The sequence below is a fragment of the Xiphophorus maculatus genome, chromosome 10 (genome assembly GCF_002775205.1).
Source record: "Xiphophorus maculatus strain JP 163 A chromosome 10, X_maculatus-5.0-male, whole genome shotgun sequence".
Lineage (NCBI taxonomy): Eukaryota > Metazoa > Chordata > Actinopteri > Cyprinodontiformes > Poeciliidae > Xiphophorus > Xiphophorus maculatus.
In genome coordinates this window covers 10,516,751-10,535,962 of record NC_036452.1, presented here as the reverse complement: position 1 = coordinate 10,535,962, position 19,212 = coordinate 10,516,751, and the positions used below count along the sequence as shown (strand labels likewise).

The 19,212-nt window shown below is 38.7% G+C and overlaps 1 protein-coding gene across 15 annotated transcripts in view; it reads left to right on the top strand.

Annotated features, from left to right (window-relative positions):
* LOC102216809 (neurexin-1a-like) overlaps window positions 1-19,212 on the top strand; it is an 84,717-nt gene that overhangs the window by 36,397 nt on the left and 29,108 nt on the right. For 8 of the 15 annotated variants that reach the window (XM_023341398.1, XM_023341393.1, XM_014475602.2 and 5 more), the window contains 6 exons: window positions 732-879; window positions 2,855-2,985; window positions 4,785-5,037; window positions 11,202-11,405; window positions 15,060-15,086; window positions 18,628-18,750. In XM_023341398.1, coding sequence (XP_023197166.1) covers window positions 732-879; window positions 2,855-2,985; window positions 4,785-5,037; window positions 11,202-11,405; window positions 15,060-15,086; window positions 18,628-18,750 — 886 coding nt within the window. The remainder of the gene's footprint in view (window positions 1-731; window positions 880-2,854; window positions 2,986-4,784; window positions 5,038-11,201; window positions 11,406-15,059; window positions 15,087-18,627; window positions 18,751-19,212) is intronic. The other 7 variants (XM_023341404.1, XM_023341399.1, XM_023341402.1 and 4 more) reach the window with 1 other exon arrangement.

The window sequence follows — 19,212 nt, the reverse complement described above, 5'->3', positions numbered from 1 at the left end:
GTGTTAGATACTGTGCATGTTATTTATAAATATATATGTTTTGAGAGATATTATGTGTGTGAGATGATTGGGTTACAAAAATATTTTTCTGAAAGTCTGTGTGTTTTCAACTGAATCAGGATTATTTTTGCACTGCTGAATCCAAAAGTTACATCCATTTTTCTCAATCAGGTCAGATTTTTATTCTAATTTCACTCGGAGAAATCCGATCTGACAAAATTGATGACATTTTTGTGACATTATGAGTTAATCTCCATTAATATTTCTCAGCCAAAAAAGGTTTTTGGATAAAAAAAAAAGTTTTCTAACAGAGTGTATTAATTAAATGTTACAAACTTTGATTTCTGTATATTGAATAATAAACACAGATAAGGGTAAGTACATGTAAATTGAACATTATATCTTCATCTCTCCTCTTGCTCATCACTCATTAATCCAGATTCTCTGGAAATCGACCCAAATGTGAGAACAAGTCATGCATTTTGATGCTAATGTTGCATCCATAGTTTCTAATGTTGACCTGGTTGAGCAAAACCAATGTGATTTTTGGACTCAGCACATCAAAATGACCCTAAAACAGTTGAAAAACTCAGACAATTTTTTGGCTGTTGACCAGTGTTATCGGATTAGACATCTTCATTTGGACTTTTTGCTCATGCATACATGCAACAGCACTTTACATTTTCTGCCATTTTCCCAGCGTGTTGATGATTTTTATGTTAATTGTACAGGTGGATTTTTTTGCCATTGAAATGCTGGATGGTCACCTGTACCTGCTGCTGGACATGGGATCTGGGACCACAAAGACCAAGGCCATCGACAAAAAGGTCAACGACGGGGAATGGTATCACGTTGACTTCCAGAGAGATGGACGCTCAGGTAAACTTTCTCTGAAATGTGATGTAAACATTAAAATGATTCCCATGTTTTAATGACTCATAGCTCCTAAATGCACCTGAAGCTTTTGCAGGCATTTTATTCAAGATAGTGACCGCAATTGACCTGAAAGAGTTTTTTTTTTTAAAAGCATTGATTCGTAAAACACTTTTATACAGACATATCTGCTATATATTTTTTTAAATCAAAAGAAATATACAGCAAATATACATCATTTACGCTGATGATGAAAATACTGCTGGTTAATGAAGAATATCTTTTACCGGTAGGATGTTAGAACAGCTAAATAGTTTTCTGTGTGTCTTGGTCGATGACATCACAACAAGGGCAAGATGTGATCTGATCAGCTTAGATTTGTAAACATAACGTCAGAAAAACAACTTTTAACACATTTTGACCAAAAGTCTGATGCATTTGAACTTTATTGCATTCTAGCCTTTCACAAACTGTTTTTTAGGAGAAATTTGATTAAAAAACCTAAAAAACAAACAAACAAAAAATACAAACAGATGAACTCAAAAGAGCTCAGATCAACAGCTTTATCCTTTTTGTAATGTCACCATATTGACTTTTTAACATTTCTCCACTAAACTGTAAAATAAATTAATACAAGCTGCCCATGATAACTTTCTATTGATAAAAAACCATATCAAACAAAAATGTGGCTAATTTTAAAGAAAAGTCTTGCTGGTAATTTTAACCTATTTCTTTCAGTGTACTTAAAGAGAGCCTTGGAAAAACCGAAGATTTATTTTAATCAGCTTGTTCCGCGGAGCCTTGCACTTGTGCAGCTATTGTTCTACCTCTGTGTAAATTATAGACTAAAAGCCTTCAGTAGAGGCTGCCAGTGTTCTTGACAGGGGTCTTGTTTGAATGTTGTAACTGAATAAATGTCTGAAAATAAGGGAATTAATGATTTATTGGTGGCACAATATTGAATGTAGCACTTTTAGCCCAGCTGGAGTTGGCAAAAATAAAGAAAAAACAAAAACAAATAGTCACTCTCTGTTGTAGCGCCATCACTTCATCTTAGCATGGGCTTAATTAAATGGTTTTATATGCTCCAAAAATAAAACACTATTAGCAGAAATATGCAACTCCTCTTCTATTATTACTCTGTTCTACCACAGAAATGGCCAAAGTCTCCTATCCGGGGTCAGCAAAAACATACGAATGCAACTCTGACCCTTTTTGTTTACTTCAATTAACAAGATTAATTAGTTTTAGGCTTTAGAGAGAAACATAAAAAATGTTTTAGAGCAATTAAAATCAAAGCATTTGTGTTACTTTATCCACTACAACCGCCATCATGGAAATGTTTAGGTTAAAAACTGAAATTTTAGTAGTTAACTAAAGCACTAAATCACATACTAGAGCTAAAAAAGCAAAGCAAAACAAAAAATAGTTCAGCAAACATTTGTTTTTAACAGTTTTAACAATGTATTTATAATATTGTATAAATAGGCTGAAGTGGTTAAATAAAAATCTGAAGCATTTGCCTTTGTAGGAAACATTTAGCAATTTTTAATCAGATAAAAAATGCGCAAATTTTTATCTGACTAATACATTAATCATCAGAGAAATCGATAGAATAATTAATTACCAAGATAATCTTTAGTTTCAGGTAAGCTAATTGACTAAGCTGTCAATACCTTGGGTTAATAAAGTATTTTCTGTTTGTTCATTATTAAAATAACTTAGCAAGGTCCACTAAGACTCGCAGAAAGTGAAGTTATTGAATTATTATTACATTTTTACTCAGCACATCCCAGCTTTCAGGGTGATGACTAAGACAAGTGTCGTTTGGGATTTTAATTGCCTCTGACTATAACAGTGATGTGTGGGTGATGATGAGGAAGAGAAAGATTGACGTTGGTGATGATGACTCTGTAGATTGTGATGCGAATGATCACGCTGAAGGTCAGCACAGTTTTAAAGGTTGTTTTGATGTACACAGGAACCATCTCGGTGAACAGCGTGAGAACGGCGTACACGGCTCCGGGGGACAGTGAGATCCTGGACCTGGATGACACGCTGTACCTCGGAGGACTTCCTGAGGATCGCGGCGGACTCATTTTCCCCACAGAGGTTTGTGTGTGGCATATTTAATTTCACAGCAGCACAGCAATCTTTTCTTAGAGAAGACGTTGCGATATGATGGATGAAGCTAAACGCCGGTTAATCCGGAATGAAAAGCTTGGAAGCCGCAAAAGATTTAAGGCTGGGCCGTATGTTCACCTTGCAGCAGGACAACGACCCTAAACATGGAGCCAGAGGTACAAGGAGAGCACAGATCAAAGAATTTCATGACTGCAACTTGCCCTGACCTAACTCTATCTAACTCTAATCAAGAATCAGTGGCAATACTTAAAACATTCTCTCTCCTTCCAATTTAACCGAACTTCAGAAGAAAGGGCGAAACTTTCAGTCTATAGATGTACAAACCGCAAAACCTCAACAAACTTGTCATTTTAATTGCAGCAAAAAGTGGTTCCACAAAGCATCGACCGGGCTAACTACAAATGATCAGCACACTTTTTGGATCAAATACTTTGAGAATCATGTATCATTTTGTAAAGTAAAATGCATTGAAGGTTATGGTTGTAATGCTATAAAGCTGAAATTTTGCGAGGTTCTGTAGTTAGTTGATTAACATAAATAATTTAAGTTTATTTGAAAGAAAATATCCGACTGGAGTAATTGGACACTATATTGATCCACCTGCTTTGTAGCGTTTTATTTAACTTGCCTCATCCAGCAGGCAAACAAGCAAAAATAGGCATTTTCGATTTTTCTCAAATCACTTTACCAATAGATAATTATTTGTCTGATTAATTTTTAATTGGTTGGACTTTTGTTGCTCCTTTTTAGAGGTTAAGCTTTGGGGAAAAAACAGTAGTTTAAGCTGTGCAAAGATGTGCTGCATCATTTAAGGCACATATCAGGTGATTCTTTTGCTAGATACCTTACTCAGATTTCACAGCAAAGTTGCATTTATGCCGACATTTATAATACATAACACAACTGGGCTGATACCTCAAATAAGGTAATCTAAAATGGATACAAAAATCCACCGTATCAGCTGAAAAACACTGCGTACTAGGCTCTGCATTAACCAGAAGTTGATTGATGATGTGTGTTTTTCTTTGTGGCACTTTGCTCGTACGTGATTAATGGCAGAATTAACCATGATGGTTCTGATAGATCCACGGTGCTTTAAAGTGACGCCTTCTCCCACCTGCAAATAGTTCGAACTTCATGAAAGAAGCTCACTCTGCACTAGAATCCACTCATTATTTCTAGGTAGTTTATGCACAGGTGATATGCAAAAGTGTAGAATCGGTTTTGCCATCTACTACTTGCTTTTTCCTTGCATTACCATCCTGCTACAAATTCAGACTCCTTGGTTTTCAATCTACTTTGCCAGATCTTCTATTTATAATCTGTGGATGTTTTTAGTCTCTCATGGCATAAAACGTACCATTATATCTAATGTAAGATTTCTCCAAAACTAGCTTAAAAGGTCAAATCACCCCTGCATAAAATATTTGTGACCCTTCGCAACTCTAATTTTCACACTAAGGTATAACAACTGCCACAAATATATGACAATTTTTTAATTAATCTTGATTAAACCTCATTACATTTCATGTGTCAACAGGAGTAGAAATGCTGACCAGATCATAAAATGGTGTACTGAACCACACCGACCCATTCATTAAAGCTCTCATCTTCACATGTACAAAAACAACCAGACAGCACTTGGCAAAACACATGACAAAAATATAGAGGAGCTATACCCCTAACAAGAACTGAAACATGTTTATATATATGTAAAAAAAGAAAAACGCATCACAAATTAAAAAATACGATTATTTGTTCTTCAGGTGTGGACAGCCCTGCTGAACTACGGCTACGTAGGCTGCATCAGAGACCTGTTTGTGGACGGGCAGAGTAAAGACATCAGGCGGCTTGCTGAGGCCCAGCGGGCGGTCGGAGTGAAGCCTTCGTGCTCCAGAGAGCTGCCCAAACAATGCTTGTCCAACCCCTGCCAGCACAACGGCAACTGCAGGGAGGGCTGGAACCGCTACGTCTGCGACTGCTCCGGTACTGGATACCTGGGGCGCTCCTGTGAGCGAGGTGAGAATGACGAGATGCTAGCGAGGAAGATGGTGAGAAATAAACTCTTCAACTGGACTCTTGGCAGGCTATTGTCACGCTCGTCGATGACAAACTCTTTTTCTTACAATAGAGATGAGTCAGATAACTAAAAACAGCCTTAAACACCAACATTTTGTGAAAGATATTTCAAATGTCATGACAGCCGTAATGACAGATATGTCATTTGTCATCCTGAGAATAATGCCTATGGAATGAGTGACAGAAGACGGATGATAAAGGGTGGAAAGTCAGAAGTAGTCCTAGTCAAAAACACCCTCGTCCACAGTCGGAAATACATTATGATCATCGGTTATACTGGGCCATAAAATCTTTATTCATTATACCTTTGAGTTATGCTTTTATTTCTTTAAAGGCCCCATCCTAGCAGATTACATCAGCATGACAGTACTCGCGCTGATGTGCTAAAAAGCCACGCTCATAAAAATTTATGGTAGATAAAAATGTGACTAAAGTCCTTTTCAAATAAAAGAGCTGAAATGGAGTTTACCCTCAACTGCCTCTCTTCTGATGCGGAGAGGAGGGCAGAAGAAGAGCGCAGTAGATAGGGGTAGATGCTATGCAGGCATATTGGTAGACCACCACTCAAAGTGCTTTACAGAAAATTACATAAAAAACAAAATACATAAATAGTAAAATCACATTTAAAACAAATTAATAGATAAGAAAAGGTCAATTTAACTGTATTCTATATATATCAAGTGCTAAGGAGCATTGAAACTAGACGCTGCCTCTCTTTCTTTAGTTCTGGTCCTGTGAACACTGAGTGGTCTCTCTTGACCTGAGGGGTTTAGATTATAGATTATTGACCAGTAATTAGATTTCAAAGTGGACTATTTTCAAACAGGGAGCCGGTGCAGTTACTTAAAGTCTGCTGGGATTTATTTTCCTGTTGTTAACAAACAAGAGGAAATTCTGACTCATTCCACTAATTGATGTTTCAGACACACTTTGTGGTTGAAAGGGATTGTGTTTGTGTCCTGATTAAGAAATGCAATGTTAGAATACATATGGCAAGAGAATTAGCGGTTCTTCATTATCTGACCTATGGGGAAGATCTTAGATAAGGGGTGTGCGACTTGTGGCTCCGGAGTCACATGTGGCTCTTTGGACCTTCCATAATGACTCTTAACAACTTTGGCAAAAAATTAAAATGAACTATTTAATGTTTTTAAACACAGATGCAAATTTTTTTATTGTTTTGTAATTTTTTTTCCAGCAATATATGTACTGAATTTTCACAAAAAAATTACTCTAAAAGTACCAATATGTTTTTAGATCTGTTTTCCTTGTCATTAGGTTCAAATGTGCTTATTTTAAAAGAAAGTGTACATCTTTAGAACATAAAGATAAACATTTTTGAAATAGATATTGTGTTTTTCAAAATTATGTAACATTTGCTAATCTAAATAAGTTTCATTTGGCTGTCCTGAGAGCAAAATGTCAATCTAAGTTGTAAAGGTTGCAGACCCCTAATCTGGATATTAAATAAAAGTATCCCGAGAATTAAGCTTTGAGGAACCACAAATGTGATTTCTGATTTTTTTAAATTATTGCTAAATAAGACAAAGTGGTCCTTCTCTGCTAAATGATAACCTTAACCAATTTTGCACACAACCAAGTCCTGCTCCAATCCACTAACCAGTATGTTAAGTGTGTTAATTGTGTTGGTATAAAATGCTCAGCAGCAAAATAACAGTAGTAGCTCTGGTTTAATCTCTTTGGCTGAACCTGCTTTTCTATTTTATTCAAAAGTACACATTTTCTGTGTTGGAGGCAGAGTAGTAAAATGCAGGCAGAAAACAGAGAGGAAGGAACAAAGGTGAAAGAAAAGTGGTGGGAGGAAGCAGAGCTGCAGACAGGGCTATTGGACGGCTATAGATGTAGTGACTGGGAATCGATGAGAGAGGAAATGTGCAGAAAGCGGGGAGCGGGAGCCATGACAGAGAAGGGAGGAGAGAAGGAGGGGGAGGATTCACCGGGCTGGAACCACCATATGACAGAGTGTGAGATGGGAATAGAAAATCTGCCTGAGAGGGAGAGAGTTATGAGAAAAGGTATGAGTTCACATCGAAAGCGAATCGACAGAGGGACTGATAGAGGCCTGTTGGAAGAAGCGAGATGGAGTCAGACAAGAAAAAAAAAATAAGGACGAAATGTTGTTTGTGTCACAACCAGTGATGCGTCTCAAGTGATGATTGTACTATCATCTAACAACAGATATACAGTGCACACACAAATGCACACAGGCTTCCTGAAAGGTGTTGATATGAAAATGTTTTATTTCAGAGGACAAGAATCTGAAGCGAGCCCTTCTCTCCTGTTTTCCGTTGCTCTTTCTTCCTATCTTTATCTTTCTTCATCCCTCTCTGTGTGCACTGAGGGGTCACTAACTGGTGGTTCAGTGGATTGAGGAAGCACAGATGGAGAAGCAGATGGAGGGAGTGATTGCCCGTGTTTATGCCTTCTACCTGCGGTTTCTCCATCCCTCTTTTTTTCTTCCTCATTCTCCCACTCGCTTTGTTATCCCCTCTCTCTCTACTTTATTAAACAAACACAGTTACTGTGCTTCGGCACAGAGGTTTTTTTAATTTTACCACGTATTTTGAGTTACATCTTGCCTTTCTTTCATATGATGACAGAATGAGTTAAGAGAATAACAAAAGAATATAACAGCTTTGCAAGGCTTCAATTCTGAAGGCTTGCAAAATAGAAATGCAGTAAGTAATTAACTAAAATTTAAATGTATACACTATTGTTATCTGTTCCACTATGCATAAAAAGCTTCTTCTCAGTCGCAGTAATAAGATTTCACAATGAAAAATTAGGAAAAAACTCCTACCTTTTGATTCAGGCACATATACTAATTGGGGAAACTTATCCCACGTTTGAAAAACTGTTGTCAACAAAATCACCAGTCTCATAATTATTTCTTTGAAATTAATGCAACTAAAGGAATTCAACTGAAGAAATTTTGTAATCTATAAATTTCCAAATTTGAAGTTTCTGTTTCAGTGATTTCCACTTCTCTTAGCCACTCTTTAAAATGGGAAAGACAAGAGCACATGCCGTCTAAGCAAGGAGGTAGTAGAATGTAAATGTTTTGTTTTTACTGTGCCTCCTACCACCACTCTATTACTTTCCCTTTTTATCCTACTTAGTGTCTCTCTTGCTTTTACCCACCTCTGATTACAACTGGTTTAGAGAATAATTTGAGAAGAAATGTCAACAAGAAAAAAAAGCTATATTTTAAATAGAAATCAAATTAGCCTTGTTAATAATTTATTCATATAAATGTTTAATATCTACAGTGGCCTCTATTATTATGGCACCCTTGATAAAAAATTCGTAGAAAGCATTGAAATAACGCTTTTTTGGGTCAAATTTCTTTTTGTCAAAAATATTTGACAAATTTTACTTTAATTTGAGTACATTTATCTAGTGGAGAAAAATAGTTTTTAATAAAAAAAATATTCTTTCTTAGATTGATTACAGTGCCTAGGAACCTTCATTTAATAATCCGGTTTTTCGGGGGTAGAACTATGACGTGACACAGAAGTGTGTTGATATCATGTGTTTTTTCAGTGGTTTATTTTGCTAATATAAACTATTTTTAGATGTATTTATAAAAAACAGATGTAGTTACAGTAATTCCAACCAGGCATAACCACAGTTTGACATCAGGACAGAGCAGATGATACCTGAAACCTGACTGGACCAGAAAAATCTTTTCCATTTTTAAGACTAACGGTATATCTACCCAGATATAGATACACATAAAGTAGTACCACCAACACATTGAGGAGAAAGAATACATTTAAGAAATTATAGCATACTGAATTGAAATAAAGGAGTATATTGCACTCATTTGCATTTGAAAGATTTGTGGATTACAGACCTATGACTGCATTTTTTCTGATGGAAATATCTACATACTGTAATGCACAAAACAGTGTAATTAAAAAGTGAATAGTGTAAAAGTATGTCAATAGGTGGGACTTAGTTTCTCTTTATCCAGACTTAAACAACTCTTAGCACTGTAATTTTAACCATCCTTTTACAGCTAAGAACTAAAAACATCCTGAAAATATGAAATTGCTGAATTAAAACTGCGTGTCGTTTGTAAAACAACTCAAAAACACATTGTTTGCGCTGGAAGTGCTTTATATAAAAGTGCTACACTTGGTGGCAAGTCGTCACAGCAAAATTCAATCTAATGTTCACCCTCTTCTTTATTTAGTTCACTTGTTCAGCTGCTTGTTAACAAATAGCAAATCAGCCAATTAGATGATGACAAATTGCAGAAGATCAAACCCAGCATCAGAACGCGAAGAAAATCAGATTTAGGTTACTTTTAGAGCGTCATTGTTGTTGGTTTTCAGGGTGGGCATTTCTCATATAGTTCATCACTTACCATAATAAATTTCTTAGTATGATGAAAATTCATTGTTGTCACAATAAATTCCAATTACTGATGTTTAGAATGACTAAAAGTCATCAATATTGTCAGGATTTTTAGTTTAGAAAATGGAGGGTATAGTTCATACAGGATCAACAAAGTTGAGAAAAACAGATAGAGAAAACTTTCCCTGGGCTGATACGTCTTGACTTCAGCTGCTATATTCACATTTAATAAAATCAACATACAAACAGAGATCAAACCTTCCTGGTATCAATGATGTGGTTAATATATATATATAGATTGTTTTACAGGACTTAAACTTGTTACTTAACATATCATATATGGAAATGATGGGTTGGGATCTGCTCACCAGAGATAAGGTTAAACAGAAATTAAGATATAAAGCCATATTTTGCCTTAGAGTCACGATGAGGTCCTTGACACCAGGGAAAATATTGGATGCCACCATCTTTGTTCCTTATTCTTCCTGGTATGAACCATTTAGTGGAAGCTACAGGCGTTTAATGGTTTGTGACACAGCCAGTGTGCATTTTGCTGTCGCTTTCTTTTCCATTTCCTGGCATAAATAGACCTGCACTCTTCCTTCTCACTGACTCTCCATCCTCTGTTTGGCTGGTTGTGAGTCAGGTGCTGTGGTTTGGAAAATTTAGTCAGCTGTCTCGCTTATCAAAAATGTATGCACGTGTGCGCCCGAGTGGGTGTATGTGTGGCTGTTAGTTATGTTATCTGTGATATAACAGGCCAACCACCTTCTTTTTTTTCATCAAGTTAATGAGGATTCATTTGCATTTTAGCCAAGAGCTTTGCTGCCTCTCCCTCGTCTTTTTCCTCCCTTTCGTGCTCTGTCCTTATTTTCTCTCCCCCTGCTCTCACTTTACTAAACCCCTCTCTGTTCACACTTAAATTCACTCACTTATTCTGACATGCACACACACACACTATCTCTCTCTTTCCCTCCTTCTTAGCTCATCAGTATTCATGACGCCTTACTCCCTTCCTGTTCTCTTGTTTTTTTTTTCTGGTTTTTTTTTGCCTCAGTTTCAACCGTCTCCCACAGAAACAGGGTGAGCGAATCCAAAGCATAAATTGCGTGGAGAGATATATGGGGAATGGAAGAAGGAGGAGAGGAGATAACGATGCAGATGCATGGAGAGCGCATGTAGTTGTGTGGATGTAATTGTCCAATAAAAACAGGGACTCTCAAAGGTAAACAGTTTAGCAGTTGGGGACTGGCCTCAGCAGGTAGCAGGGAGAGAAGATTATGAATATGCAAATGAGTATGCAAAAGACATTAAAGTGGGATCACCTGAGCTTGTTACATTATGACTCCGGGGTCCGGGATGTCAGCGGCGGTGGCTAACACACTCGGCACCTTGCATTTTGATTTAAGCGGATAATGGGGCCAGACAACCAGCTGCAGCTATTTTTGCACCCTCTCCTCCAAGGCGAGGGAGTGATGATGAATCAGGGTTGGGAAAGTGACGGGATAATTTTGTCGGAAGCAGGTTTTGAGTCTCAACATGTCGCGACGGGGGAAATAAGGGAGTGCGGCAGTACCGAAACATACTTTGTCATGTTTAAATCTGATTCACTCTTTGTCAGAGAATGCTTTTGTGCTTTTCTCTTCCCCTACCTCGTGTTTCTTCCCCCTTCCGTCAATCACCATTCTGCCATTTCTCCGTTTTGTACGTTTCCTGCACAGATGCGACCATCCTCTCCTACGACGGCAGTAAGTTTATGAAGGTACAGCTGCCTGTGGCGATGCACACTGAGGCGGAGGACGTCTCGCTACGCTTTCGCTCCCAGCGGGCCTACGGCATTCTCATGGCAACCACATCCCGGAACTCGGCAGACACCCTTCGTCTGGAGCTGGACGGCGGCCGAGTCCGACTCACTGTAAACCTAGGTACACCCAACCGCACCCATATGTACACACACACAGCAGAATCTTAAATTTTAATTACCTGTCAGGGGAATGCAGCTGACACCAGCCTCATGGCTATTTCCTGCACAGATTTATATGTTGAATAATAATTCTGTCTTACTATTCTGAACAAATCTAGAAAATTCAGCTATATCTGTGGTAATTTGACTCATTCTTGACAGAGTTACAGACTTTGGTAGGAATTCAAATTTATTTCCTGGTGAAGATCTATAAAAACCTTCAACATAAATTCATCTTTTATCACAGTGGCACAATACCAATTATGTTACTGCTGTAAAATCCAACCTTTATTTTAAGGACATTCATTCAGTGGAAATAATAATTTTTTAGCAAAATCATAAACTTTTAAATCTTAAAAAATGCTTGTAACACTTTCTGCGTTTTTTGTATCTGTGGGCATCTTGTTAAACATGTCTGTGGTGATTCTTCTGTATGTTTTGGATCGTCAAACTGATCAAACATTTTCAGTATTCTTGCAGAGGTCACCAGATTTTCACAGAATATGAATCCCAGGGCCTTTGGAAGAGAAACAGGCCCAAAGTATCATGCGTCTTCCACCATACTTAACAGTGGACATGGGGTGTTTCTTCACAGATTCATCCCTCAGGAGTCTGCAACCTGTAACTCCATAATTTATTTACTGCAACCTAATTAGCCACTGAGCTAAATAGGTTGCAGACCAATGCTCTAGACCCGTCAAGTGTTTTAACTGCTATAGTCTGATCTGAATCAGGTAATGAGTCTAGTTAAAGTTTCAGCAAATTTGAGCAAATGTGATGGAAGCTCAGAAAAGGGTTTTTTTACGGCATGGTGTCCAAACAAAGGTTGCTATGGATACTTGGTGAACAAAAATACCAGTTTTTACAGTTCACTAACAGTGAGCTTTGGAGATTCTTTTATTATTCAATAAAATGGTCTCACTGTGAGTGGTAGCAAATTTAATTTGCGTCATGGATCATAAGTCAACTTCTAAAGGTATCACACATCTGCCTTAATTGGATGCTGTTTTCTCTTGTCTTTCCCATTTTGAGAGGTGGCTGAAAGAGGCTGACCTTTGTTCCACGCAAATTTATATCCCAGGGAAACAGAAAGTCATTAATTACTAATTAGAAGTTCCTGTTTAATGTGCATAAGTATAAAATAGAAATGCTTCAGCTGCATATATTTTAAAGCTATTGTTAGCTGAAACAATAATTGTACAACTGATTAAAAAAAACATTACTCACCAAATCGAGATGTATTTATTAAGATTTTTTTCCTAAATGTCTAATGTTCTCAAATTAAAGGTTGGTGCAAAAAGAGTTTAAGATTTTTAATTTATCTTAAGGTTTTATACACACCTTTACCAGGAAGGCCAATTTATGTGAACCAGAGGTTTATTTTATCATCTGTATGTTGCTCACGGTGTATAAATACACACCATACACACCAACAAGTACAGTCGAACAGAGGGTCAAGCCTTGAGCTGCATTCTCTCTGCTCACTCCCAGCAGACCTGTGCATCCCCAACATCCTCAAACATCTCAGAGCAACAACATACAACTACTTAACTTCACACGTACAAGCAGCTCATTTTTCTACTTCATTTCAGTCTTAGTTTGCACATGAGTTTAAATGCTTACACAAAGTAACACACACGCACACACGTCCTCACAGAGGGGTGCATGTGTTGGTCTCTGGTTGTCTGCAGCCACGTCTTTTCTGTGGTTGACGCCACACGACACACCAAGGCATTGTGGGTTATAAAAAAGAAAAAAAGGAGAGAAGGTTTAATCTTCCAGGCTTTTTGTGAAGGTTATTCCTCTAAAGGGGCAACTAAACTTCTGGCATGTGTTCGGTGTAGCGGCAATCAACTACTTTAATTCATTTAATAGTCGATAAACCGGTAATTCTCATAGGTTACTAAAAATCCAATCAGTCTCATAGTCTGTCAATAAAACTAATTGCGGCTAATGGGTAAATTTTACCTTTTTATTGAGTTAACTGCACTTAAAAAACAGAGAGGAAGTTTTATCATTTTCATGATTAATATTAATTGAATGAATCAATATAGAAAATTAACAGTTTATTGGTCCCTGAAGACAAATTAGATCTACTAATCATTTAATGTCTAGGTACTACTGATAAAACAAGCTAAATAAAATAGGATGGACATAAACTAATTACCTAAACACAATTAAGGCATTTTAACAAAAAACAAATGCATGTTTATACAGGAATTAAAGCTGATTAAACACCTTAAAGTTATGAAGAATTTGTTTCACACAAAGATGTCAAGAGTAAGGTTCTTTTAATGGTCTAATTCAGACTTTCATGACCTATTTTAATGGTTGAAGAGGCAGATAATCCTTCCACGTTCAGTTTCAGAATAGCATATATGGGAGAGTGTAAGACGTCTTACTTTGGTCTGACACCCACCAACGATAATCTAATGTCTTTTGGAGGGAAAAACCGCATAGCTGGCCAAGTGGAGGGTTTATCTGATTCAGAATCAGATGACATACCTGGAGAAAACTCATGTAAACACACATCCGACTTGTGTGTTTTACAAAAATCAGGTAACTATCGTAAAAGTGCTGCACGATATTAGAAAATCATCATTTAGGATAATATCAACCAATATGGCAACGGTTATATCAAGTGCTATAAATCCTAGTTTTCTCCACTCTTCCCATTTGTGTCCGTCAGCAATTTGGGAACTATAGTCTGCATCAGCTGCGGACTATTATCTTAGTTTATCTTAGTGATACTCCACCAATTAAAATTATCCTATAATGCATTAACATGAAATATGTGCACTCAAAACTCTAAAAATATAATAGTTATTGCAGCCCAAACAGTACTTTGTAAAAGTATTACCTATTTCTTGTGCAGCCTCAAAGAATGATCACTCTGGCTTCTTTGATTAGCTAAATTGTGTCACAAAGAACAAAGCAACCAATCAAGAGTGGATTTTGCTGCAACCATGGTAACTAATTATTGTGAGAGGGAATATCACATTACCAAATTTGAATTGCCTCTTTAACATCAGACAGACAAAGCTTGTGCAGATGCAATGTGTCAATAAGGACCTGAGTCAAAATAATTTTGATTACTATACAAGCAAGATGATAAAGCAGCTAGGACTGTTGGAGAAAACATAAATTATCTTCAGAAAATATTCTATATTTTCAAAAAGCTTTTGTAATAGAGAAACTGAAGTTTTTCCTTGTCTAAATCAGAAAACCCAGAAAAGCAAAGAGTCATTCTAAGGCCAAAATCCAAAAAGTTGGTTCACGCTACAGCTGTCAATACACAAACTGACTCACATGACCCATCTCACTCTAAAGCCATCGCTCAGGCCAGTGCAGCCAGTAGCCGTGCTGCTTTACGCCCAAATTGAAATATTCCGATTTTTCTCCAGACTTACCAACAAATTTCACGCTCGGAGGAGATGAATTTTGCAGCACACTGTTATAAGAAAACACAGAGTCCATTTTATGGTCCAGTGAGTGTTTCCTCAGCAGTGTATTTGCAAAGCGTACGCGCAGGGTGTGTCGACGTGTGCGTCCCCAGGGCGTGGGGAGTATATGTCTGTGTGTGCAGCATTAACCCTCTGCTCTGCTCTCCCTCCAGACTGTATCAGGATAAACTGTACAGCCAGTAAGTGATCCTCCATCTCACCTAACTCCTCCCCTCCTCTTCCTCAGTATGTGTGTGTGTGTGTCTATTGTAGAGAGTGCTTTTAATGTGTCCAACTAGTTTTTACTCCTTTTGTCATGTTCATCTGTTTCATCTTAATCTCTTATTCAACCATCTTCGTGCCATATGTCAGCTTGCAGATACACACGCGTGACATAGAACGAAGGCAGTATGGGAGTGGAGTGTGTGCATGTTAGGTTACACTGCAGGGAGAGGCGCGATAATTTTTTTGCTGAGGGCCAGGGTTTTCCAGGTCGGCCATTTTAGCCGAGAAGGATAGATGGAGGAGAGGAAGTGAAGGGAGTGTAAGTGAAAGAAAAAACGGGAGGAAGAGGAGAGAAGATGAGTAGGAGGGGTGATGAGGAAATTAAGAAGAAAGGAGAGGAAGCAGGTGGATGAGTGAACGACTTCTCCTCTCGCTTGTTGTTTTACATTTAAACACACAACCTATTGTTGAGCGGTGTTTCCTTTTTATTGTCCACACGAGAGGGTGCATTTTTCTGGCCGATGTTTCCGTTCGTCCCGCTGCGATCCGAGCCGAGTCCCCCGACGGAGTTTTAATTCCCTCACGTGGAGTTCCTGTCACGACCGCGGAGAAGGAGCGAGATGGAGTAAGGAGAGAGCGTTGGGTTGGGTGGGGGAGAGGCAAACACTCCATGACGGCAAAGAGGTGGTGAAATGGACGACTGCAGTTGCCATAGAAACTCTGCTAGCCACACAGCGCTGCCGTTCCGAATGTCTGCTGGCCAATTTTAGACCGGTCGTCTCAATGAAGATTTCAGTAGGCAGCCGCTTTTCTGGCACACTGTGCATACAATAAATTATGCATATCATATTCAAGGGGGGGAAGAAGAAATTTATTTAACAACCAGGCGCCACTGAAACAGTCCACTCAGCAGTCAAATAAAAGCCTCGGCATTGCAGAGATTTGAGGCTTATCGTTCAGGAAAAAAAAGCCATTTGTTATTTAGAGCTAATGAAATATGAATTGCTTTTCTCCATTTTGTTTTCATTATTCCCCTCTTATAATCCTCGGTGGTTTATTTTATTTGCTTTGATTTGTGTTTCCTCTGCAGCAAACAGCCGACAGACTGCAGACAGTCTATTAGTCTCAACTCATCATGCTCGATGCCCTTTTAACTCTTACCCAAAAATAGGTGCATGTTTGTCTGCTCCTAGGTTGAGACAGATCACTGCCTCGCTCTCACTTCAGTCTGCTCATTCTCAGCGTATTCAGTTACATGTGGAGACCCACACACACACACATGCATCAACTCACACAAGCTCACACATATTCTCCTGCCTTACTCCGGTGCTAAGCAGTGATCCATGGTAACTGGATGAGATGCATTGCCCAGAGCACAGCTGAGTCTCCTCAGGGGAACCCTGTGTCCTCTCTTAATGCACAACGCGCTCTTTCAGCTCTGCAAACGCACACTCGGCCGTTTCACGCTGCCACTTCCATTCTGATCGACTTCTCATATTTGTTTAATTAAGTTTGCTTGTCAGCATTTCTCTCTACCTCCCTACCTGCGAGTTTGTGTTTGCCTGTGTGCCTCCGTGATTGATGTAGACATGCTTGACATTTTCTGCAGCAGAATCTGTTCGGGTCAGTTTACTTCTCGCCTCCTCTCTCCACCCCACCGTCATTACCTCCTATAGGTCACTGTAAGCAGATTCAGTCACACCTCACAAGCCCAAAGCTCTTCTGAGAAGGAAAGGGACTTCTGTGTGTGTGTGTGGGAGTGTCGTGTTCAAGGTTGGAGGGGCGGCTGTAAAGTGTAGAGCAAGGGGACGCTGTCAGTCTGTCAAATGTGTGCAGTCAAGTATGTGAAGATATGAGGTTGTAGATGGACAGGGAGAGAGACATCATGCAAAGACATCACGGCTTCTTTCATTTTGCTGCACATCAGCACCTTGGAGAGCACTCTGTTGCTCATCCGTGAGTGTAGTGCCACCTTGAGGCCTGCCGAAGCAATGCGCTCCTGGTGGAAAGCTAATTAAAATTGCATTTTCTTGTAAAAGTATTTGTACCTCTGGAGCGTTTTCATATTTTTCTACCTTTACAACTACAAACATCTATGTATTTTATCAGGACTTTTGTGATTGATTAACACAAAGTAGTGGATAATTATTAAGCGGAAGAGAAAGTACATGCTTTTCAGAGTTCCCTTTACTATCATACCCCAAAATAAAATTCACCATACTCAAATGCCTTTAGAAGTCACGCTAATTGCAAATAAAGTCCATCTTTGTGTGATTTAATCTCAGTATACATCCTGTCAGCTGTTCTGTGAAGGTTTCAGTGGTTTGTTAAAAAACATTTGAGAAAAAACAGCTTCATGAAGACCAGGAAACACAACAGACAAGTCAGGGATAAAGATGTTGAGATCTTAAGGCATTTGACATTTCACTGGTCACTGTTCAACCTTTCATCTACGAAATGTAAATAGTATGACACAACTGCAAACTGACACGAAGGGGCAAACATCTGGAAGAAGGTGCTCTACTCGGATGAGACCAAAATTGAGTTTTTTGACCTACAGACAAAAGGCTTAGTTTAAAGGAAAGCGAAAACTGCTTAGCACCGTAAACACACCATCCCCCAAGTGAAATATGGTGGTCACGGCATCATGCTGTGGAGAGACTTTTCTTCAGCAGAGACACGAAGGCAGCTGGGCTTCATGGGAAAATTAAGGAAGCTTAGTACAGACTCACAGCTTCCATCTTAGGCATGTATTAGAATAGCCCGAAGTTCAGATTTCATCTGATCTGTATCAAAAGTTGAGAATAGATGCTTTTAATCCACCCTTACTTTGCGTGAGATATTTTACCAACAAATGGACAAAATGTTCAGTCTCTATTTGTATAAAGCTAGTGGAAGAATACCAAAATAATACCCAATACTACAAAGTATTAACCTAGGGAGGTCGAATACAAATACAGTACAAAATAGATGCTTCGGAATTAGAAACTACTTTGTATTCATCCATCATAAAATCACATTAAACTGTCATTAGGTTTGTAGTGGTGAGAATGTGAAAGCGTTCAAGTCCCTGTAGAGTGTGTGAAGGGTTTGGGGGCAGTTAAAGCAGATATGAGTGTGTGGGGTGTGTGTGTTTGTGTGGGGTGTAGGTGGTCATGGCGAAGTCGTTTATCCACAGACGGATTGTCTTAGCATGGGCCTGTTGTGACTCACAGCCTCCATCTTAGGCACCCGAAGCATTCCCCTATGTGTCTCATCACCTGTCTCTCTGCTGTGTCTTAAAGGAGACATGTCTGTCTGTCTGTCTGAGATGGCACAGAGGTGTTTGTCTCCCCAGGATATGTATGATTCCTTTCCCCTCTGCTCCCAGCTTCCATTTCCTCGAACTTCTGTCCTCATTTTTCTTATTCAACCTGCCTGGCTTTCTGCTTTCTGGTTTTCTTCTCCTGTCTCTACAACTCTTTTTCTCTCCACCTCTTTGTGCATTTGGTTAATGGTGCTCTGGGCTATGTGTAGGTAAAGGCCCAGAGACAATCTTTGCTGGGTCGGGCCTCAATGATAATGAATGGCACACGGTGAGGGTAGTCCGACGCGGCAAGAGCCTCAAACTCACCGTGGACGACCTGCAGACTGTCGAAGGTAACCACTGCAGCCTTGTAATGTGGAAAGGTTTTTCTTAATATTTTACTTTCAAGGAGAGAGATTGTTTTGCATTCTTTAAGGGTCTTAATTTCTGAAGGTCTTGATTTCTGAAGGTCTTTCAGTTTTTTCTTTGGACAATGGCTGCTTCTTCATTAATTTCAGTTTCAGTCCAGTAAGTTGCCATTTTCAAATGAATACATGCTAGTTAATTCTGACTTTTGAATCATTCAGGCATAAAATCTGTCACAAAATGGTGGAAAATGGACAAGAATAGGATCAAAATTGAAGGATCTCAGAGGAACAAGATGACTGGAACCAAAAGTAGATAAAGACTAAATCAAAACTGAAGCCGCAAACATTTAACCAGTCCTCCCAACTACGAAATGCTGACATTCAAATAGAAATACGGACTTCGATGTGTGAAGCACAGGCCGGGGAAACAGACAGCCTGACAAAAGT